The sequence below is a fragment of the Canis lupus genome, chromosome 20 (genome assembly GCF_003254725.2).
Source record: "Canis lupus dingo isolate Sandy chromosome 20, ASM325472v2, whole genome shotgun sequence".
Lineage (NCBI taxonomy): Eukaryota > Metazoa > Chordata > Mammalia > Carnivora > Canidae > Canis > Canis lupus.
The window spans coordinates 51,799,175-51,823,974 of NC_064262.1; the positions used below are offsets into that span (position 1 = coordinate 51,799,175).

At 42.0% G+C, this 24,800-nt stretch overlaps 2 protein-coding genes across 3 annotated transcripts; both read right to left on the bottom strand.

Annotated features, from left to right (window-relative positions):
* Window positions 1–518: 518 nt before the first annotated feature.
* On the bottom strand, window positions 519–17,128 carry ZNF317 (zinc finger protein 317). Of its 2 annotated transcripts, XM_049098166.1 has the most exons (8): window positions 16,919–17,128; window positions 10,002–10,483; window positions 7,425–7,547; window positions 6,613–6,752; window positions 6,028–6,154; window positions 5,484–5,579; window positions 4,127–4,209; window positions 519–3,633 (listed from the first exon to the last, which is right to left on the bottom strand). In XM_049098166.1, exons 3-8 carry the CDS (start codon window positions 7,453–7,455, stop codon window positions 2,314–2,316), a joined length of 1,797 nt encoding a protein of 598 aa, XP_048954123.1. In that variant the 5' UTR covers window positions 7,456–7,547; window positions 10,002–10,483; window positions 16,919–17,128; the 3' UTR covers window positions 519–2,313. The 2 variants fall into 2 exon arrangements, with proteins under 2 accessions (XP_048954123.1, XP_025313207.1); XM_025457422.3 differs by lacking the exon at window positions 10,002–10,483.
* Window positions 17,129–23,412: 6,284 nt separating this feature from the next.
* Window positions 23,413–24,351, bottom strand: LOC112666985 (olfactory receptor 7G3-like). Its single transcript, XM_025458449.1, has one exon. It carries the CDS (start codon window positions 24,349–24,351, stop codon window positions 23,413–23,415), a length of 939 nt encoding a protein of 312 aa, XP_025314234.1.
* Between the last annotated feature and the right edge of the window lie 449 nt (window positions 24,352–24,800).

Genomic DNA, 24,800 nt, shown 5'->3' on the forward strand with positions numbered 1-24,800 from the left:
TGCATTTACCACCATTTGATATAAAATATATTTACTCGTTTATCAGATGCCTTACTCTAAGCAGAAGGTAAGTGCCATGAAGGCAAAAATCCCAATTCGCTGCTATAGATGTGGGGCAGACACAACAAGGCCTGACGTAAGTGTGGACTCAAATACAAGCACTACTACTTGTGGGTTGACCTCAGACAAGCAACCTAAACTTTCTTGCCTCTGACTCTCCATATGCAAAAGGGAAAGAGTGACGGTATTGCTTCTTAGGGCTTTGTAAAAACTAATATACTACTTCAAGTCAAGAAAATAAATACTTAAGTCAAAGACTTGAAATACAATTTTAAAACATGGCTTAAAGATGTAAAAAACACCCATATTCAACAATCAAAAGATTATATCCACATACAGCAGTTGTAAAACCTAATGACTAAGTGTATGTATTCCAGATGGCATCCACCTAGGAGTATCGGAACCCTCCCTCAACCAAAAAATTATTAAATTGATAAACAATGAAATATCAAAGCCACTTACGCCAATAATGTTTTATTTTTTTCTCATGTAATAGGAAGTCTGAAAATAACAAATTCATGGCTACTGTAGACAAAGAAGCTACTGGGGAGGCCAGGATCCTTATGCCTTTTCTGCAGGATCCTCTTTAGCCTGTGGCTTGCATCCTTATAGTCACAGATGGATCTTTTAACACTAGGTACTTATCTCCTTGCAAGATGTGAAGTAGGGCAAAGAGCAAAAACAAAACACGTAGAAGAATCTAGGTTATAATCCCTTTTCAAGTACTTTCTTCTCATAGCTCACACAGTGACATCTGCTTATCTGTCAACAGCCAGGCTACACATAAGACAAAGACTGTACTAGCTGCAGAAAACTCTGAAGAGACTTTTAAAAACAGCATACTTTAGTAATCTGAAAAAACTTGGGATTTTCTTGACATGAAAGAGATAGTGGGAGAGCAATGAGAGGTTTACATCACTCTTGGCTGGACAGGAGACCGAGAACGTCCCAGAGGATCCATCTGATGGAAGACATCATGCGCTGATCCAAAGCACTTAAATTAGACACTTGTAACAAACAGATATTAAAAATATCCACGTTACATAGTATGTAACATAATTCTAAACAGTCCACTGGTCAAGTAAGTTATCCAAAAGGAAATTAATACACATATCAGGAATGAAATTATAATAAAAATACTATATACAAGCCTTCTGTGATGAAGCCTAAGCATTATTTAGGGGAGCATAATCTTAAAAATAGAGACTATAATGTAATGAGCTAGGGTCTGTTTTCATGATTAAAGACTGACAAATGCAATTTCATGTTTACTAGAAAATTCCATCAGGGTATGAATTCTCATAAGCCTAAGAAAGCGGGCTGTGGCTAAAATCATCCCCATATGGGAACTGTGTACAGTGTGGGTTCTCACGTTTCCTGAAAGAATCATACTGATTATACTTCCAAAGTTTGAAACAGAAACCTCTCCTAGTGTGAGTGAGGTCTCACAAAAACTGATGGATTGTCCTAGGCTAAGGTTCTCAACCTCAGCAATATTGACATTTTGGGCCACATCATTCTTTGCTGCAGGGGCTCCTGTGCATTATTATGTGTCAGTAGCATCTCCCCCCCAGTTTTAACAACCAAAAATGTCTCCAGAGAAGCTAAATCATCCCTGGTTAGCAACTGCTGCTGCAGACCAGGGGTTGGCCAAATTTTTCTGTAAAGGGCCAAAAAGTTAATTATTTTAGACATTGTGAGTTGCATGTGGGGTGTCACACGTTCTTCTTCCTTAAAAATTTAACAACTATTCTTAACTTGCAAGCCATACAAAAATAGACAGTTGGCTTGTTTGCTGACCTCTGTTACAAACTTTCCTACTTTATAAGTTTTTCTCTTTTGTATGATCTCTTTCATGGAGAATACAGGGTGAGACCAGTAAAGGTTTGCCCAAAGGGTGAATTTACAGATTCTCTCTAGTGTGCTTACTCATATGCCCAGAAGGTGCCAGGTGGCGCTAAAGTCATCTTGACATTAAACACCAAGCTATGGTTTCTTTCCCTAAAGTTGTCCTTTTAAAGAGTTGAATGTACACTGATGGTTTCTGCATACCACAAGTGTGTTTTTGCCCCTAGCCATTTCTCACAAATCCCCACTTGTGAAAAACAAGTCCTTCCCAGCCATTACACAAACTGGATTTCTCCAGTTACATGTACTGGTTTGTGTACAGTTGAGTTCATCTAAGTGCTCCTGCCTTCCATACACCAAGAAGGCTTCCTCCCAGTCTGAGATCTCGTTTCTCTTAAAGATGCATTACTGGAGCCTCTTCCACACAGATGACACAAAGAGCTTCTCTCCTCGATGAGTCTTCACATGACTCCGAAGGGATGAATGGTCACTGAAGGCTTTCCCACAGGCCAGGCATTCGTAGGGTTTCTCCCCAGTGTGTATCCTCCTATGCACATTAAGGTTTGAGCCTATGCTGAAGGCTTTCCCACAATGATCACACTCATACGGCTTCTCTCCTGTATGACTTCTCATGTGTGTCTTGAGGGTCGACTGGTTTCTGAAGGCTTTCCCACACTGCCTACATTCAACACGTTTCTTTACAAGATGAATGCTCATGTGCCTCCTCCGGGATAAATAATCCCCAAACACTTTCCCACAGGCAGCACATTCGTAGCGTCTCTCTTGAGTGTGTATTTTCCTGTGTGTGGTCAGGTTTGAGCTTGCGCTGAAGGCTTTCCCACATAGATCACACCCATAGGGCTTCTCTCCAGTGTGAGAATTCATGTGTGTCTTAAGGATGGACTGGTTTCGGAATGCTTTCCCACACTGTCTACATTCAATGGGTTTCTTTACAATATGAATTCTCATGTGTTTTCTCCGTGATAAGAGATCACCAAAGGATTTCCCACATTCTTTACATTCATATGTTTTCTCTACCATGTGGTTCTTCTTGTGCAAATTGAAGTTAGACTTCCATCGGAAGGCTTTTCCACACTGTGTGCATTCATATGGTTTCTCTCCAGTGTGATTCCGGACATGCTCTTTGAGATGTGAGGGATGCTGGAAAGCTTTCCCACAGTCGTGGCATTCGTATGGTCTCTCTCCTGTGTGCGTTCGTTTGTGTGCAATGAGGTGGCAGCTCCTGCCATACGCCTTCCCACACTCATCACACTTGTAAGGTCTCTCCCCAGTGTGAACTCTCATGTGTATCTTCAGGGAGGAGAGGGTTCGGAAGGCATTTCCACACTGACTGCAGTCAAAGGGCTTCTCTGTGAGGTGAGTTCTCGCGTGACTCCTGAGGGCAGAGGGATCATTGAAGGCTTTCCCACAGGCGCTGCATTCATAGGGTTTCTCCCCAGTGTGTATTCTCCTGTGCCGTGTGAGGGACGCACTCGTGGTGAAGGCTTTTTGGCACTGATGACATTCATGCATTTTCCTGCCATTGTAAATGCTCACATGTTGGGCTAGATGTGACCTGTTCTTGAAAGCTGCCCCACAGTCCCGGCGGTGATAGGGCCTCTTGCCAGCGTGCCTTCCCATCTGCTGAGTAAGATGAGTGCCCATGCTAAAGACTTCAAACAGGTGAGTGTACTCAGTGGGTTTATCTCCAAGATGTGTTCTTTCCTGTTGATTAAGAGAGGAGTGCTGACTAAGGCGTTTCCCACAACTCACCACATTCCTAGGAGTCCTCTAGTCATCCCCACAAAAACTGATGTATAAGCACGTCATTATGACAAATGAGGTCATGATTTGCAGTGCCAAAGTCCTGTTTCTGCCCCATTTGGGCTCCATCAAATAACAGGGTGGATGCTACCCCCTAAGGCTCCACGGGTGTAACTTTCACAAAGCTTTTGCATATATACTTTGTTAACTGTTTAAATCTGAATTGAGCCCTAACACTCACTATCTGGGGCACAGTTCTAGAAAAATTTGGTTGTTGCAACTCTAAGTCAAGAAATTTGAGGCTGGGTTTTTAGGGTTTTCCCCCGAAGCTGACATTCAACGTCTGAAACAGCTGTCTCTTGGGGAAGGCCACTCATGCCTGGTTCTTGAGCTGCTTTTCTGAGGCTGCCCCTGTTTCCTCCCAACATGGGAGATTATCCCAAGGAAGTCTTACCACTGTCACACCACTGGATGTTTCCTTCCCAAAAATATCTTCCATGAGAATGGACCATTTGCTTTTAGATGGAGTCTCCCAATCTGAAACAAATTGGTAAAACATTAACCCGAGGAGAGAAATATTAGCTGGAGAAAGATGGTGAGATGGTAGTGACAAAAACAGGGGAGATTTCTTTGCAATATTAACCCTAAAGAAAGAAAAGGCGTTATCAAAGGGGAGAAACATATGTGAGTAAAAATGTCTGTATTTAACTTGATTCACCAAAGGATAAATTCTTCAAAGACTGACAGTGATAACAAAAGAAAGAGTATGACCAGGAATGTTGAATATGAAAGAATGGGACAGAGCTCGTGTAGACATGTCAAGTTTGATGACACCCAGCAACTCTGCTTCTGGCTATTTATCCCAAGAAAATGAAAACACTACCTTAAAAACATATCCACACTCCCATGTTTACAGCAGCATTATTTACAATAGTCAAGGCAATGGAAGCAATCTAAGTGTTCCTCAATAGATGAATAAAGAAAACATGGCATGTAATATATAACAGAGTATTATTCAGCCATAAAAAAGGGAATATTCCCATTTTTGGCAACAGGAATAGAGAGCATATTGCTAAGTAAGATAAGACAAAGAAAGACGTATCATATCTTACTTCAGTGTGGAATCCGAAATACAAAAACCAAACCTCCCCCCAGCCCCGCCAAAAAAACTCAAAACAACTGAGCTCATGGATACCCAGAACAGATTGGTGGTGGTTGTCAGAGGCGGTGGGTGGATGTGGGTGTGAAGGGGGTCAAAAGGTAACTCCCAGTTATGAAAGAGATAAGCCCTGGGGATGTAACACACAGCATGGTGACTATAGTTAATAATTTTGTAATGCACTGAAGGTTGCTAAGACGGTAAATCTTAAATGTTCTAATCACAAGGAAAAAATATTTTTCTAACTCTGTGGTGATGGATCTTAATCCACATTAAAGATCCACATTAAACATGGTGATCCACATTAAACATGGTGATCACATAATGGTTCAAACATTGAACCATTATGTCGTATACTTTTTTTTTCCATTATGTCGTATACTTAAAACTAACATGGTATCATGTCAGTTACATCTCAAAACTAAGTAAGTTGGCAAATGAATACGTAGACAGATGAAAAAGATGAAGGAAGAAACATATACAACACAGGAGAGGACAGTGAGAGCAAAGGACTTGTGAGAGAATGGAGAAGGAGCATTCTCAAATTTCCCTGGGTGACATTTCCTAATGGATCTCCCTCCATCCCCTCAGTGAATAAAGCAGGTACCCAGAAGCACTCGTGTTTTCCTGGTAGTGTCTGCCTGGTGCTCACCGGGAGATGTGGCTTGGTGCAGTTCCCTCTCCTCTGTCCTCAGCTCCTCTTCTTGCTCCAAGTGGGAGATGAGGCTGGGTTTGCCCACCTGATACCCTACTCACGGGGAAAGACACATGTTGAGGGAGGATCGTGCAGAGGACAACCCCCTCCGTTAGGCCGGGGTCAAGGTTTTGGTCTTCAGTGTTCTGAAGATGGACAAGTCTGACTTAGGAGCAGCAAAATGATGGTGCCAAATTTCTAAGGAACACAGTGAAAGGCTTTCATAAAACACAAAACACAAAGACCCACACGCTTTGCCCTTCAAAAGAATGAGGATTTCTTAACTCAGAAACCTATGCCCCAACTCAGACACATGGGACAACCTCCAAGGTCAATGCAATGAACAGTCTCAACAATCACTGGGAAACACCATGGGGGCGGGGGGGGGGGGGGCAGGTCACCTTTGTTCACAATTAAGTTCCAAATCCCCATAGTCCCTGGGTCACAGCAAGTACTTAGAACAAAAACATCTGACACACAGAGAAATAATTTCCAGTCTTACCCACTGAGGCAAGGTTGCTATAGTTCTCCAACATCACATCTTTGTACAGTTTTCTCTGAGAAGAATCCAGCAAGGGCCATTCCTTCTCAGTGAAGTCCACAGCAACATCCTGGAAAGTCACTGACTCCTGAATCACCACACACATTTGGGGTCAGTAAGAAACCAGCCTATCCGTGTTCACAGAAAGATGGCTGAGGCTGAAGCCTGGGCACAAGAGACTCCAAACACAGGATTGTCAGATGGACTTCTGGTGTCTCAAACCAGAAGCCAGTCCTCAAGACTCTTCACTATGAGGTGATCTCATCTCTTTAAATTCAACTCTGCTGACAGAGGACCAAATCTCTCTCCACTTCTAACCTGGCCTGAGCATTTTGAGCTCTACTATGAGAGAAATACCTACTACATAAGTTCATTTCCCTAACTAGGTCCCTGCTACCAGGACAGCCTTGTAAACAGAATCTGGCTTTTTGTCCTGTGCCCTGGGTGAGGCTCTAAAAGATTTATAACGAGTGGTACTAGAACTCTGACAAGGAGGCATTCTAGGGAAGTGCCTCTCCCACCCCCAGGGGCCCAGAGATCCTGTACCTGAGAACCAACACTGGCTGGCATAGAAGGTTCCAGGCCATTGCAAACAAACAAGTCCATGTCCTGAGAAGAGGAATGGTCTTCTGACGAAGGAGGAATTTCTGACTCATGGATATAGGCAGGGTCCCGGGTGGACACAGCTGGGGAAGAGCAGATCCATGAGGATTAAAGCCTGCCCAACACTCACAGATCAGGAAACTGCCCCACACCTGCTTTGAGTATGCAGCACCTATCCCCACCTCTCTTCCATGCACAATGTCTTGTAAAAAGCCAGAGCAGCCCTGCTCCACTCAAGGGCATAAAAAAGATGGTGGGCTTACATATCTACCAAGAAAGTAGTATGTTTCTAAATTAATGTTTGAAAAAAATTAAAGCTCTACGAGGTAGAGCTGTTACTTTGCTCAGATTTATAATAATTCTAAGTGAATAAAAAAATAATAGGCATGCCTGGCTGGCTCAGTCAGTGGAGCAATGAACTCTTCATCTCAGGGTTGTCAGTTCGAGCCCCACGCTGGGCACAGAGATTTCTTGAAAATGGAATCTTTAATAATAATAAAATAACATAACCTTCATTACCTGTCCTTCCTTATATACCAACTACACACAATCTCTACCTTCACCCAAACTCACAAAGACCCCAAATCTGACAGTCACTGGGAGGCTACCAAGACTATACTTTATTCCCACCCCTTTTCAGTTCCTCCAACTCTGGCAGCCTACCTTGTGGCCATGTACAGCCCTGACCCAGTGAAGTCCAGAGGCCACTTGAACTGGACTTTTGAGTGCATCCGTTCATCAACCCAAGAACTTACCACATGTGGGAGACAGACCAAGAGCTGCCATTCTGTGAGAATGACAGTCAATCTGCCTAAACAACAGGGGACTGGCAGCAGGAAGCTTCCCTCTTGCTGTCACGGAATTCTTCCAGCAAGCATCTGTAGCAAATAAAAAGACTAGGAGTAGTCAAAGGTTTTCTGCCTCTTGGGTTCACAGGACAAATTTAACTTTTGCTTTCTAGCACCTCCTCTTTGGAGCAGCAAGTATGTCCGATCATGGGCCTTTGTCTTACTCAGGAAATTCTCCAGGCAATGTGGAGAAGGTCCCTGATGTGCCTCAAAGAAGATTCAGATCCAGTGTCCCAAGTAATCTGTCCCCAAGCACAACTTGGTCAGACTCCCTTACTTGTTAAACACTTGGGCTACCCCCTTCCCCCCAAAAAACAACACTTGGGCTCCCGACTTAAAGATTTATTTATTCATGAGAGAGAGAAACAGAGAGAGAGAGAGAGAGAGAGACAGGCAGAGACACAGGCAGAAGGAGAAGCAGGTTCCATGCAGGGAGCCCAATTCAGGACTCGATCCCAGGACTCCAGGATCACACCCTGCACCAAAGGCAGACGCTAAACCACTGAGCCACCCAAGGATCCATCCTCAAGGCTCACCATGGTTTAGAATGGTTCTAGCAGCCACAAGGATGGTCTACCTAGAACCACGTGTTCTAATCTCCAGTGCCTTCTGGCCAAACACTCTACACCACTTGGGTCATGAGTTTAAGCCCCACAATGAAAAAAAAAAAAAAAAGATAAAATAAATAAAGTGTATAACATAATGCAAAAGATCTAGCAGAGCTGGAACAATGTTAAGAAAGAAAACCAAACTTGAAGGATTTATGCTACTAAGTTCACTAGAGTAATGAAGAGTCATTGGAATATGTAACAAATAGACCAATGGAATAGATGAGAATTAGAAACAAACCTACACGTGTACAAATTATTTTCAATAAAAGAACAAGGCAATTCAGTAGGGAAAGCAATCTTCTTAATTAATAGTACTGAAAGAACTCAATAAGTAAAAAGAAACTGCATTTTTTATTATCACCATGTAAGCAAAAATGTGAATTAAAAACTTTTGAAGTGGGATCCCTGGGTGGCGCAGCGGTTTGGCGCCTGCCTTTGGCCCAGGGCGCGATCCTGGAGACCCGGGATCGAATCCCACATCAGGCTCCCGGTGCATGGAGCCTGCTTCTCCCTCTGCCTGTGTCTCTGCCCCCCTCTCTCTCTCTGTGACTATCATAAATAAATAAAAATTTAAAAAAAAAAAAAAAAAACTTTTGAAGTGAATCACAGGGAAAAAAAATCCACAGAAAATATTGTATTTTATTTTATTTTTTTAAGTTTTTTTTAAATTTTTATTTATTTATGATAGTCACAGAGAGAGAGAGAGAGAGAGGCAGAGACATAGGCAGAGGGAGAAGCAGGCTCCATGCACCAGGAGCCTGACGTGGGATTCGATCCTGGGTCTCCAGGATCGCGCCCTGGGCCAAAGGCAGGTACTAAACCGCTGCGCCACCCAGGGATCCCCACAGAAAATATTTTAACAACTGAGTTACACAACAGTATTTTAGACTAGACACAAATAGAATATATTTTTAAAAAATCAATAAATTGGACTCCCCCCAAATTAATATTTTATCACATATCATTAAGAAAATGAACAGTCTAGCATAAAACACACATAGATCGGGATCCCTGGGTGGCGCAGCGGTTTGGCGCCTGCCTTTGGCCCAGGGCGCGATCCTGGAGACCCGGGATCGAATCCCACGTCGGGCTGCCGGTGCATGGAGCCTGCTTCTCCCTCTGCCTGTGTCTCTGCCTCTCTCTCTCTCTCTCTGTGACTATCATAAATAAATAAATAAAAAATTAAAAAAAAAAAAAACACACACATAGATCAATGGAACAGAAATGAGAGATTAGAAATAAAGTCACACACATATAGTCAATTCACATACAGTCAATTGCTTTATGACAAAAAAATCCAAGAATGAGGAAAGGACAGTGGCTTCAATAAATAATGCTGGCACAAGTGGATGGCCACATGCTATCTTACAACACACAAAACTCAAAATGGATTAAATATGTGAATGTAAGACCTGAAGCCACAAAACTCTTATAAGGAAACCTAGGCAATAAGCTTGATTCTGGTCTTAGCAATTATTTTCTGAGTCGACACCAAAAGCAAAGGAAGCAAAAGCAAAAATAAGTGGAACTATACCAAACTAAAAAGCTTCTGTACAGGAAAGGAAACCAACAAAATGAAAAGGCAACTACCTAACAGGACAAAAAAAACCTTTGCAAATCATAACTGATAAGGAGTTCATGTCCAAAATATGTAAGACTCAGACAATGCAAGAGCAAAAATACCAATCCAATAAAAAAATGAACAGAGGATCTGAAGAGACATTTTCCCAAAGAAATACAGATGGCCAACAGACACCTGAGAAGATGCTCAACATCATTCATCATCAGGGAAATGCACATCAAAACCACAATGAGATATCACCTCATAACTGTCAGAATGACTTACCAAAAGACAAGAAAACAGGGTGCCTACCTGGTTCAGTTGATAGAGCATGCAACTCTTGATCCTGGGGTTGTGAGTTTAAGCCCTATGGTGAGTGTAGAGCTTATTTAAAAAAAAAAAAAAAAAAAAAAGACAAGAGGGTGCCTGGGTAGCTCAGTCAGTTAAGTGTCTATTGATTTCGGCTCACATCCTGATTTCAGGATGGTGAGACTGAGCTTGCTTGGGATTTTCTCTTTCCTGCTCCTCACTAAAGCAGAGAGTGTGCTTGCTTTCTCTCTAAAATAAGTAGTAACTTTAAAAAAAAAAAAAAAAAAAAAAAAAAGGGAGAGAGAGATGGGGATCCCTGGGTGGCTCAGCGGTTTAGCGCCTGCTTTCGGCCAGGGTGTGGTTCTGGAGTCCCGGGATCGAGTCCCACGTCGGGTTCCCTCCATGGAGCCTGCTTTTCCCTCTGCCTGTGTCTCTGCCTCTCTCTCTCTCTCTGTGTGTATCTCTCATGAATAAATAAATAAAATCTTAAGAGAGAGAGAGAGACAGAGAGAAAGAGAAAGAGAGACAAGAAATAACAAGTGTAAGGGAGGATATGGAAGCAGGGAACCTTTATACACTGTTGGTGGGAATGTAAATTGGCACAGCCACTATGGAAAATAGTATGGAGGTTCCTCAAAAAATTAAAACAGAACTACCATACAATCCAGCAATTCTACTGGGTATATAACCAGAATACCTGAATGAAAACATTAATTTGAAGATACATCTGTAACCCTATGTTCACTGCACAATTATTTACAATAGCTAAGATACGGAAACAACCAAAGTGTCCACCAACGGATGAAGAGAGAAGGAAAATGTGGTGTGTGTGCATGCACATGCACCTCAGTATTACTCAGTCATTACAAAAATGAAATCTAGCCATTTGCCACCATGAATACATCTTGAGGGCATTGTGCAAAGTCAAATAAGTCAGACAGAAAGAGGTAACTATTGTATTTTTTAATTTCTTTTTTTTTTTTAAAGATTTTATTTATTTATTCATGAGAGACACAGATTGAGACCTAGAGGCAGAGACACAGGCAGAGGGAGAAACAGGCTCCACGCAGGGAGCCCGATGTGGGACTCAATCCTGGGTCCCGGGATCACATCCTGGGCCAAAGGCAGAGACACTCAACAGCTGAGCCATCCAGGCATCCCTATTGTTTCATTTCTGTGTGGAATCTTAACAAAAAACAAACAAACCAGGGAAACAAGGTCCTGGATATAGAGAACAGATAGGTGACTGCCTGAGGCAGAGGGTGTGTTAAATGGCTGAAAGAGGTTAAAAGATACAAATTTCCAGTTATAAAATGAGTAAGTCATGGGGGTACAATATACAGCATGGTGACTACAGTTAATAATATTATAGTGCATATAAAAGTAGGTAGGGAAGGGTACAACATAGGGAATATGGTCCAAAGTATTGTAGTAACATTGTGCTATGACAAATGATAGCTACACTTGCTGGTGAGCACAGCATATGGTTTTTACATCTGAAACTATTGTAACATGGTGTGTTGACTATATTTCAACTAAGAAAATTGAGGGGAAATCCACTAGGAGAATGGATCTTGAAAGTTCGCATCACAAGGTAAAAAAAAAATGTGTAACTATGTATGGTGATATTAGCTACAGACTTAATGTGGTGATCATTTTGCAATATATACAAATACTGAATAATTACACTGTATACCTGAAACTAATGTAATGCTATGTCAATTATACCTCAATTAAAAAAAAAATGAACAGGCAAGCCACAGATTGGGAAAAAATATTTATAGTACATATACTTAAAGAGCTCATATCAAGTACATAAAGAACTCCTACAAAATCTTTAAAAATAATAAAAAAAAATCTTTAAAAATCCAACTCAACAAAAAGGCTAAAGACACTTCACAAAATTTAATGAATAACCGATATAAAAGCTTGTCAAAAGGTACTTAACATCATTCGTCATCAGATGAATATAAAACAAAAATGAAGATAAAGGATTTTAACCCCCTACGGTGGCCAAAATAAAAGACTACCAACATCAAATGTTGGCAAGGATGGATGGCTGGGGTTGAAACAGTCCAACTACTCTGTACAAAAGTTTGCCAATTTCTTGAAGTACATTTACCATTTGATTCAACCATTCTACTCATTGATATTTACCTGAGAAATTTTTAAAAACATGTTACAAAGACTCCTACAAAAATGATCACAGCAGGGCAGCCCGGGTGGCTCAGTGGTTTAGCGCTGCCTTCAGTCCAGGGCGTGATTCTGGAGACCCGGGATGAGTCCCACAGCCCATATCTGGCTCCCTGCATGGAGCCTGCTTCTCCCTCTGTCTATGTCTCTGCCTCTCTCTGTGTCTCTCATAAATAAACAAGTAAAATCTTAAAAAAAAAAAAAAAAAAAAAAATCATAGCAATCTGATTTCCTAACAGCTCCAAGCTGTAAATAATCTAAATATCCAACAACAGAATGGATAAACAAATTGTGGTGTGTACATTAGAATACTACTGAGAAATAAAAAGTACTGAGACACACAACATGGTTAAATGTTTACCGTGCTGACCAATAGGAACTAAACACAAAAAATGCCGATTCCAGTTATATGACATCCATAAATGGGCAAACTTATTTAGGTTGTTAGCAAAACTTGTTTATTTCGGTCACTAGAAGTAAAAAAAGTGGCTGTCTCAATGGAAATGTATGAGCAGGAGAGATTAAGAGAAGAGGAACTTTCTGGAGCAAGTAAAAGTCTTCATATTTTTATTTACTTTTAGTTAGCAGTTATACAAAGCACACAATTGTCAAAAAACTCATCAAACTGGATCTAAGATCTGTAATTGTCTTCAACTCAAATTATAGTTTACTTTAAAAAGTTAAAAGGAATATTTCCAACTTTCTGGTCTCTAGTTCTACCAAAATTCTTCCCCAAAACTGACATCTGATATACTCCTCCTCTCCTATAAAAAGCAAGGACGAAGATGTCTGCCCTCCCTTCTAAGGTCAACCTTTTCTGGGTAAATAAGTTCAAAATACAAGGAGAGGGGGTCCATGGATGGCTCAGTGATTGAGCATCTGCCTTCCAGTCAGGGCATGATCCTGGGATCGAGTACCACATCGGCTGCTCTCCCTCTAAGTCTCTGTCTCTCTCACGAATAAATAAATAAATCTTAAAAAACAAAACAAAACAACAACAACAACAAAAAAAACGGGGCACCAGGGTCGCTCAGTTCGTTAAGCATCCGACTCTAGATTTCAGCTCAGGTCATGATCTGAGGGTCTTGGGATGGAGCCCCATGGAGGGTCCACACTCAGCATGGAGTCAGCTTGTCTTCCCTCCCCTTGCTTGCACCCTCTAAAAATAAATAAATCTCTTAAAAAAATGTACGGAGGGGGGTGCCTGGGTGGCCCAGTTGGTTAAGCATTTGCCTTCAGTCTCAGGGTTCTGGGATTGAGCCCTTCATTGGCCACCTGCTCAGCAGGGGGCCTGTTTCTCCATCTTCTGCTCCCCCTGCTTGTGCTCTACTGTCAAATAAACAAATGAAATCTTTAAGAATTTTTTTAAAATTTTTAAATATCTTATTTATTTATTTGAGAGAGTGAGTATGGGTGTCAGGGGGAGAACAGACTCACCACTGAGCAGGGAGCTCGATGTGGGGGCTGGATCCTAGGACTCCAGGATCATGACCCGAGCCAAAGGCAGATGCCTAACTGACTGAGCCACCCAGGCACCCCTTAAAAAAAAATTTTTTTTTTTAAAAACCCACCTTTTTGGGGCAGCCCCGGTGGCCCAGCGGTTTAGCACTGCCTTCAGCCCCGGGTATGATCCTGGAGACCCAAGATCGAGTCCCACATCAGGCTCCCTGCATGCAGCCTGCTTCTAACCTCTGCCTGTGTCTCTGCCTCTCTCTCTGTCTGTCGTGAATAAATAAATAAAGAAAATCTTTTAAAAAAATAAAAAATAAAAACCCACCTTTTTGGAACATCTCAGAGTTCTTTCTTGCCTGTCAGCTTTGAACTCTAAGATCTTTCTTAGATCACTATGACCCTTAAAGGAACTGAAACAGTAGCTCAAAAAATTTCCACAAAGAAAATTCCATACCCAAATGGCTTGTCCAGTGCGGCTACCTTTTAAGGAAAAAGTAGTTCCAGAGTTTAGAAAACAGAGGAAATATTCCCATGCATTTTATGAGATTGGCATAAAGTGGAAACTGAAAACTGCAAGCCAATCTTACTCAAACAATGATCCAAATAACCAATACACTAGCAGATAGAAACCAAAAAAACGATACAATACTGCCTATCCTTTTCAAGTGAGTTATTTACCAAGCAAGTGTAATCATTAGAAAATCAACTGGTTTAATTTACCAAATTACCAGATAATAACAAAAGTACATTATTCACTCATTCATTCGATGCACAATGGCAGTGGCACCTACCACAAGCCAGACATTTTTTATGGAGCTTGAGATACACAAGATAAAAATATCAAAGTAGATGCTGAAAGAAAAATCACTTGTTAAAGCCTAAACCATTCAAAAGGAATAACTAGGAAAAGAAGGGAGCTTTCTTTACTATCTCAAAAAAAGAGCCTCCAGCAAACAGAAGGTCAATTTCCCTCAAGGTCAGGAAAAAACAGGACTGCCTAGAGTTTGCTATCTGAACTCCACTCAATGCTACCAGGAGTCCCCAGCCTGTCCAGCAAAGTGAGTAAATAAAACACAAGCAATATACAAGCAAACAACACAATGCAAACAGAAAATAAAAATATTTATCTATTTATTCTATACAGATGATAACATTTGTCTTTGAAGAACATTCAAAACACTACACAAAAACTAACCCAAATTCAATATACCAAGCTGCTGGGGGAGGGGGGAAAATCCTAAGTGTTAAAAATAAAAGGTTCCTATGAATAAATTTAACAAATCGCACCCCCCCCCCCTTGGGGCAGCTGGGTGACTCTTGGTTAACTGTCTGCCTTCATCTCAGGTCAAGATCCCAAAGTCTTGGGATGAAACCCTGCTGGCGGCTCCTTGCTCAATAAGGAGTCGACTTCTCCATCACTCTCTGCCCTTCTCATCAACTTGTGCACTCTCCGGCTCGTTGAAATAAATACATAAAAATTTTTTAAAAGATTTTATTTATTTACTCATGAGAGACACAGAGAGAGAAGTAGACACACAGGCAGAGGGAGAAACAGGATCCTCATAGGGAGCCCTACGTGGAACTCAATTCCTGGACTCAGGATCACACCCTGAGCCAAAGACAGACGCTCAACCACTGAGCTACCCAGGCGTCCCAATAAAAAAATTCTAGTAACAAAAACCCAACAAACCCATTCTAAGTCCTTTAAAATTTTACTGAAAGGTATTACAGAATATATGCAAATAGATATGGTAATTGTTAAAATACAACAAAATTATAAGGTCAATATTATCCAAATTCATATACAGATTCAACACAACCTCAAAATAAAACTCCAGTATGTGAAGCTTTGTAAACTGACTCTAAAATTTAAAGTTATGAGGTGTCTGAAAAAGAATGGATAGGGCACCTGGGCTCAGTGGTTGAGCATCTGCCTTTGGCTGGGGTTGTGATCTGGGGGTCCTGGGATGGAGTCTCGCATCAGGCTCCCCGCAGGGAACCTGCTTCTCCCTCTGCCGATGTTCTCGATGTCTCTGCCTCTCTGTGTCCCTCATGAATAAATACATAAAATCTTTAAAAAAAAAAAAAGAGGGACACCTGGATGGCTCAGCAGTTGAGCGGCTGCCTTCGGCCCAGGGCGTGGTCCTGGAGACCTGGGATCGAGTCCCACATTGGGCTCCCTGTAAGGAGCCTGCTTCTCCCTCTGCCTATGTCTCTGCCTCTCTGTGTCATAAATAGACAAAATCTTTAAAAATGAGTAAATAAATTTAAAAATATACTTGCATTGATAGGAAAAAAAGAATGTCCCTGAAAGTATTTAAGAGCGTTAAGTCCATTTACAAATAATTACCGAAATTAGGAAATGAATTTTTGGAAAAACATTAAGTAGTAGTAAAATCCAAAGGAAATCATTAAGAGGAGGATGCAGGAAAGAGCACACAGGTTCCAGAGATTTCATAATCTCTTTCTGTTTATAGATTTACTTTACTGCTGTCTTTTAAGAGTGTGTTTGCTTTTTTTTTGCAGAGAATGTGCGTGTTTTTATACCTTTTTTTGCACATGTTTTATATTCCAATTAAAAGATACTTGAACGAATAAAAAAACTAAAAAAAAAAAGTACTTGAAAGTTAAAGGATAATTAGCAAGCGAAATAAGGTGGTGAAAAACCAAATGCAAAATATTAGCGATCACACTAAATATTAATGGGCTAACTCTCAAGGTTAAATGAACAGAATGTTGAAGTGAACGTTTTTTTTTGTTTTGAAGTGAACTTTTAAATTTGGTTGTAGGCTGTTTACACGAGTCAACTCAACCAACAGATCAGCGCGGCCAGAAGTTTACATGTAGAATGTTAACACTCAATGCAAATAAATGTCAACGGAAAGCCCAGTGTGCCTCTACCCGTGGTGGAGAAAATGGACCGCAGAGCCAAAGGAAGGTATCATTCCTCCCGGTTTCCCGTTCCAGACTCCACCAAAAAGTCCTGAATGCGCTGCGGCTGGGCTTTTCCCTCCCACCCCAAGGAGTCCTTTTTTTTTTTTTTTTTATTAAATAATAAATCAGCTCACCAGTGCCTTTACCTCGTCCTGAACACATCAGTCCTAAATTTCAGTCCTCGCGTACCCACGTCTCATACCGCCACCCTCCCCTGGCTGCCCGGCTTTCCGGTCCCAGGTCCCCGGTCCCCGGCCCCGTTCACTCCTCCCGGTCGATGGGCCTTTCGAGTCCTGGGGAAGACCGAGGGTAAAGGGTTAAGTGAGGAAAGCGGAGCTTACAAGGCTGAGGGTAGAATCAGGTGCAGTGGAGGTCACGGAAGCTGCCGCCGAGGGGACGCCGAGTTCATACAGCAGGTCCGGTCTGTGGCGGGGAAGCGGAGGATCCCCAACAGCCCTGAGGAAGCCGTGGCGGACCCCTCCCCTGCCCATGTGTAGAGCCGCACTCGCCTCCCGAGAGCAATGGCTTCCGCTTCACTTCCGCCTTCTAAATCTCGCGGGACTTCTTAGGCGGCCTCTAACTCGGAAGCGTGGGGAGGAAGGGATTCTGGGAAATGTAGTTCTCGAGTTTACACCGTCCTGGCCGCCGTTCCCAGGTGGAGCCTGACGATCCACGTTTCCCCACTTTCAGTTGATCCAGTATCCCAGGTCTCAGTTCTCCGATTTCGTCTTGTAATCATTCTCTCCGTGGTATCAGCGAATCTCACCGTTTTAAGTACTGTCTATGCACTCAAGGTTCAAATTTACACCCACAGTCCCACATCTCTACCCTGGATTCTAGATGGTATGAGACTTGCTCTCTCCACTTGGCTGTCTTTAGACACTTTAAGATGCCACAAATCGGACAGCCTGAGTGGCTCAGCGGTTTAGCGCTGCCTTCAGCCCAGGGCGTGATCCTGGGGAACCGGGATCCAGTCCCGCGTCCGCTCCCTGCATGGAGCCTGCTTCTCCCTCTACCTGTGTCTCTGCCTCTCTCTATGTCTCTCATGAATAAATAAATAAAATCTTTAAAAAAAAATGTTTTAAGAAAAATAAAATGTTACAAATCCGGGCACCTGGGTGGCTCAGTGGTGGAGCATCTGCCTTGACTCAGCTTGTGATCCCAGGGCCCTGGGATGGAGTCCCACATTGGGCTCCCCATGGGGAGCCTGCTTCTCCCTCTGCCTGTGCCTCTATCTCTCTGTGTGTCTCTCATGAATAAGTAAAATCTTAAAAATAAATAAAATGTCACAAAGTCCTGACTTCACCCTCTCAACCTCAAGTAACTGCAACCCCATCTTTCCATCTGTCCGTTATAAACCTCGACAACATCCTCAATCTTTTGGTTTGTCTCATCTGTCTACCAGGGAATGTTCAGTTTTTTCTTGACCAACCACCTAGAGCCTGATCACTTTGCCAAAAAAAGAGAGGTCGTGGCAGGGCTTGGGAAAGTGGTCCTCTTTTACAATACCTGAGCCAGAAGGTTAGGAAGCCCAGCTTCAAAACAACCCCCCCCCCCCCCCCCCCCCCCCCAAAAAAAAGGCAGCCCCGGTGGCGCAGCGGTTTGGCCGCCTACTGCCTGGGGTGTGATCCTGGAGACCCGGGATCAAGTCCCATATCGGGCTTCCTGCATGGAGCCTGCTTCTCCCTCTGCCTGTGTCTTTGCCTCTCTCTCTGTGTGTCTATGAATAAATAAATAAAATATTTAAAATAAATAAATAAAACTCAAAAAAAAAAAAAAAAAAAGGAAGCCCAGCTTCGAAGTGAGAGCAAAAAATAAAATATCTGAGTAGGGGAGCACAGAGGAGTGCAAAGGGCAGTCCACACCCTCTTAGCACAAATTCTTTTTTTTTTTATAATAAATTTCTTTTTTATTGGTGTTCAATTTGCGAACATATAGAATAACACCCAGTGCTCATCCCGTTAAGTGCCCACCTCAGTGCCCACCACCCAGTCACTCCCACACCCCGCCCTCCTCCCCTTCCACTACCCCTAGTTCGTTTCCCAGAGTTAGGAGTCTTTATGTTCTGTCTCCCTTTCTGATATTTCCTACCCATTTCTTCTCCCTTCCCCTCTATTCCCTTTCACTATTATTTATATTCCCCAAATGAATGAAACCATATAATGTTTGTCCTTCTCTGATTGACTTATTTCACTCAGCATAATACCCTCCAGACAAATACCCACCATTTGCTTCAACGTGGATGGAACTGGAGGGTATTAGCACAAATTCTAATTCCAACTCCAAGCCAGACAACTTCAGTATATTGCCTATAGCATGTCCCTTTTATATACATGAGCTGCCTCCTAAATTGCTGTGAGACTCAAAAGAGTAAAGTAAGTAATTAAGTAATTCTGATTACTCTTTACAGGAACAAGATGGGGACAGAACCACCCCACTGCAGAGAGGTGAGCAGAAAATAGAAAGACCTGGAGCAGTGGGTGCTTGGGATCAAGACTGGGGAAACTCTAGAGAGGGGTGGGTCATATCTTAAAGATCTGGAATCAGCAAAGAGGAGGAAAATAGGAAAAAGATTCAGTTAGGACGCAGATAGGATCTAGGGACATAAAAACAGAAATTGGATATTTAAAATTCATAAACAAACCTGGGTCAGGATCAGAGTTTGTCTAATCAAGGCTGAATCCCAGTAATCACACAAGGATTAATTGGTGGAATGAGTGAAGTGGAAAAATACCACTCACTTATCTCTTCAAAATTAAGAGTAGGACAATTCTACAAAACTCCTCAGTGGGAAGTATTGTTAAGGAAAATAGCACCCTGAAAGTTGGAAAAATTTTATGCACGTTGTGTTTCTACATAAAGATATGATTATCATAGAGAGATAAAATGTTAACCTTAAAAATGAAACTGCTAGTTATTTTGCCAGCAAATAAAAGGGGGTGGGGGTGGGATATATGTAGGAAAACCGGAGAATTGCAACCCAGGACAAGCAAACTAAGGAGTCCACAGAACAAAGGAGAGGAATGCTCTTTCATAAAGGATAGCAGGAAATTGGGAAGGCTGTCATAAAAACTCCTTTGGAATAAACTTGTAGTTTGAAATATATTGGCTTTTCATTGGCTGAGTGGTGACAGTCTCTCATTGGCTGAGCTGTTGCCAGGAAAGAAGAAAATCTCTCATCCTCTTGCTGTGGTAGTAAAGTGGTATCAACTTGCAAGGTGCCACTCTTTCTGTTTGGTTGCAATTGCCAACCAGTAGTAGAGTTGAAAGGACCCCGCTCCTGTCTCCCCACCTTCCAGACTCCATTATAATGAGATTCTTTTATTAATTTTCACAGTTGATGAATTTATACTGGTAAACATCCCCCTACTTGTGTAAATGGCCTTTAATCAATCATTCACACTGCCTAGAGAAGTTGGAAAGGGATAAAGTGGACTTTTAATTTATTTTATTATTTTATTTATTTATTTTAAATTATTTGTTGAGGGGCACCTGGGTGGCTCAGTGGTTGAGTATCTGCCTTCGGCTCAGGTCGTGGTCCCGGGGTCCTGGGATTGAGTCCCACATTGGGCTCCCTGCAGGAGCCTGCTTCTCTCTCTGCCTGTGTCACTGCCTTTCTCTATCTCTGTCTCTCATGAATAAATAAATAAACTTAAAAAAATAAATTATTTGTTGAAGTATAAGAAACATTCAGATAGTCTGTGGATAAAACTTAAAAGTGAACATTTATATACAAATCATAAAAATGTCCTCAAAGGGTACATGTCCAATTCAATTGCTACTCAGGTTTTTTAAATCTTATTTTTATTTAGTTTTTACTTTTTTTTTTTAGATTTATTTATTTATTCATGAGAGACAGAGAGAGAGGGAGAGAGAGAGAGAAAGAGAGGCACAGGCACAGGCACAGGCAGAGGGAGAAGCAGGCTCCACACAGGGAGCCCGTTTAAAGAAAACAGCACCCTGAAAGTTGGAAAGAGGGATCCTGGGACTTCAGGATCAGGCCCTGAACTGAAGGCAGACACTCAACCACTGAGACACCCAGGTATCCCACTACCCAGGTTTTTTAAAAAGAAAATCACCAGAAACCCAGAAGCCTCTTCCATGGTTCTGTTGGTCACTACAATCCCCCATCCTCCAAGAAACACCCTAATATGAAATCTTTTAACAAATCCGACAGGGTTCAGTATACAATTGCCATAAAATATGACACCTTAGCATATCGAATATGTTAAGTTGAAGGTATTTGAGAAATGGCTGTTTTAGAAAGGACTCTCTGACCTTCCCCTGAAGTAGGTCATAAGATGCTCATGGGATAGATGTCCTTTCTATACTCAGAGAAAGGGGGCATTCTTACCTCTGAAGATGGAGGGATGCAGAGAGGAATCCAAATGAACGGGATTGCTAAATTTCCGTTTATTACCCTTAAACACATACCCTTTTGTCTTATCATATTTCCCCACTACTTTCTACTCTTCCTCACACCTAGCACTAAAATGTTTAGGTTAACAATTTTGTGTTTTCATTTCCTTATGAAGTGTCTAGTGTCAAGTAAAACTTAAATGCATTTGCGTGTTTTCTCTTGTTAATCTGCCTTTTGGTACAGAGCCCCAACCAAGAGCCTAAGACGGGTAGAAGGGAAGATTTTTTTCACCCTCTCCTACACATCATGGAAGAGCTTTGCCTGTTTTTTGAACTTTAAGTAGGGTTAATCCCCTCCTTTGGGATTGATGCAAGAGTAAAACCCTGAACAATGCAAGAGAACAGCGCCACCTAGTGTATTATGGCCATGACTGCAGTGGAGCAAGTGACTATCTTCAGTAAAGTTTCATCCATTCTCACGCTATGTATAAAACTCAAAATCATTCTAAAATGATTGCAGAAATAAATGTGAGCGATAAAACAAAAAAATAGAGAAAGTATGACTATTTCTTGGAATAGGCAGATATTTCTTAAAAAGGAGGCAAAGGAAAGAAAGATTTGATAACTAGAATGCATTAAAATTAAGAACTGCTAAAAAAAAATTAAGAACTGCTCATCAAAAGACATCATTGGGGCGGTTGGGTGGCTCAGTCGGTTGAGGGTCCAACTTTTTTAAAGATTTTACTTATTTATTCATGAGAGACACAGAGAGAGAGTCAGAGACACAGGCAAAGGGAAAAGCAGGCTCCATGCAGGGAGCATAATGTGGGACTCAAGCCCCAGTCTCCAGGATCACACCCTGAGCCAAATGCAGAGGTTCAACTACTGAGCCACCCAGGTGCCCCGGTAGTATAGCCTTCTCTTAATAGACATAGGGTACCACACTACTCTTTGTGATTTTCCTAAACTCCATCCATGCTTTTGTTAATATTGCTTTATTAACACTCAAAACTACTTCTGATACCTCTGGCTTCCAAGTGTGTGTGTGTGTGTGTGTGTGTGTGTGTTCCCTCACACTAAATAATTCTCACATTTCCTGGTTACCAGCTGGGTGTCCTGCAATTCAACTTAATTCTAATACTGTCTACTGAATATAGTGTCAGGTCTCACAGGTTAAGAGTTCAGTTGCATAAGACAGCCCCTGTCCCACTTCAAAAACCAATTGCAAGTCCAAACTATCTCCTATGCTTCTGAATGGCTATAAATGAGAGGTTCCCTTGGTCCTCTCCTCAGGTTCAATGAATTTTCTAGAGCAGCTCACAGAATTCAGGAAAAGCAGATTACTTACTAGATTACTGCCATTATTATTATTATTATTATTATTATTATTATTATTATTATTATTTATACTTTACAAAGGATAAGAATGAACAGTTAGATGAAAAGATATGTAAGGCCAGATCCAGAAGGGTCCTGAGCACAGGAGCTGCTGTTACTCTGGAGTTTGGGGTGCTCCACCCTCCTTGAACATGACTGTGCTCTTGTTTATCAACCCAGAAGCTCTCTGAACCCTGTCTTTTTAGTTTATTTAATGGAGGTTTCATTTCATAGGTTTAATTGATCAAGTCATTGGTCATTGGTTCAATCACCCTAAGCCTAACCCTAACCGTAACACCTGGGGGTTGGGGGTGGGGCTGAAAGTTCCAATCTTCTGGGCTTTCTGGAAACCAGCCCTGAGGCTACCTAGGAGTTCCGGAGCCAAGAGTTGTCTCTTTAGCATCCAAGGACACTGTTATCACTCAGGAGATTCCAAGGAGTTCTGTGCCAGGGACTGGGGACAAAGACCAAATATTTCTCCATAGAGACAAAAGCCAGGCTCCAATCTATACAAATATTCTCCTCATGCCACTCTCAGAGAGCACACAGAACACACCCCAGAAAATAAATTCTGCTTAAAAAGACTCTTCCATCCATAGAGCTGCTTGGTATGAGATTTAGCTTCAAACTTAAGATAATGTTGATTTAATAACCAAATGTGTAATATTACTCTGCCCATTCTATAGATGTTGAAGTGAATTCAGAGTTGTTAGTTAATAAAGGACAGGTACTAACACACAGTACTGTATGACTTAATACAAAAATATTTGACTTGAAAGCTTGATTAACTACTTTGTTAGAATTGAATTAAAGAGGAGTCAGGAGAGACTCCCGAGTGGCCCAGCGGTTTAGCGTCTGCCTTCGGCCCAGGGTGTGACCCCGGAGTCCCAGGATCAAGTCCCACATTGGGCTCCCTGCATGGAGCCTGCTTCTCCCTCTGCCTGTCTCTGCCTCTCTCTCTCTCTCTCTCTCTCTCTCTCTCTGTCTCTCATGAATAAATAAATAAATAAAATCTTAAAAAAAAAAGAGGAGTCAGGATTTCTAACATACCCATAATTCCCTTTCAATCATTTGACATCACCCAAGGCAGATGACAGAATCATGAAAAGGAAGACGTTCCAGAGGTGAGTTTTCGCAAGGCTCCCTTCATGTCTCTATTCCTGAGGCTGTAGATGAAGGGATTCATCATGGGAGTGACCACCGTGTACATCACTGAGGCCGCTGCTCTCCTTCTGGGGGAGAGGGAAGCTGCAGAACTAAGGTACACTCCAACACATGTCCCATAGAATAAGAAAACAACAGACAGGTGAGACCCACAGGTGGAAAAAGCTTTGACCTTTCCATTAGTTGATGGGACTCTCAGGATGGAGGAGACAATACGAGTGTAAGAGAAAATTATTCCTGAGAGAGGGCCAACACCCAACAAGCTGGTCATTAAATACACCAGGATGTTATTGATAAGAGTATCAGAACAGGCAAGTTTGAGGATCTGAGCAAGCTCACAGAAGAAGTGGGGGATTTTCAAGTCTGTGCAGAAGGACAGTTGCAACACCATCAGACTATGGAGCAGGGCGCTCATAATGCTAATGAACAGAGAGACAAGAATCAGCAGGCCACAGAGGCGAGGGTTCATGATGACCACGTAATGTAGAGGATGGCAGATGGCCACATAGCGGTCATAAGCCATCACAGTTAGCAGTAAATTGTCCATGCATATAAACACCATGAAAAAATATAGCTGAGTGAGGCAGCCGGCATAGGTGATGGCTTTGTTCTGCGTTTGGATGTTCACCAGCATCTTTGGGACTATAGTGGAGGTGAAAGAGATGTCAACAAAAGACAGGTTGGCGAGGAAGAAGTACATGGGGGTGTGGAGGTGGGAGTCAGATCCAACCGCCAGGATGATGAGCAGGTTCCCCAGCATGGTGACCAGGTACATGGTCAGGAACAGCCCAAAGAGAAGGGGCAGCAGTTCTGGATCCTCTGAGAGACCCAGGAGGATGAATTCTGATACTTCTGTTCTGTTTTCTGATTCCATGTTGCTGATGTGTCTGATGAATTAGAGACATAAGTTAATTACAGTGAAACAGACACACAGATATCCCTTGTTGGAGAGAAGTCTTTTATCTATGCTTTAAAATCTAATAATATTTGGTGCACCCAAATGGCTTAGGTCATAATCCTGGGGTCCTGCAATCGAATTCCCATCAGGCTCCCCGCAGGGAGCCCACTTCTCCCTCTGCCTATGTCTCTGCCTCTCTCTGTGTGTCTCTCATGAATAAATAAAATCTTAAAAATCATAATAAAATAAAATCTAATAATACTTAAACAATTCTTCCCATCAGGTTCCTTTATTCTTTTCTTTCCTCACCAGGTAAATTTTGAGTGACTTCTATGTATTACCTATTTTTCTAATGCTAAAACTAAGAATGAAAACAAGTGCTGTTTTATTTTTTTAGAAACTATCATGCCTGCATGCCATTTTAA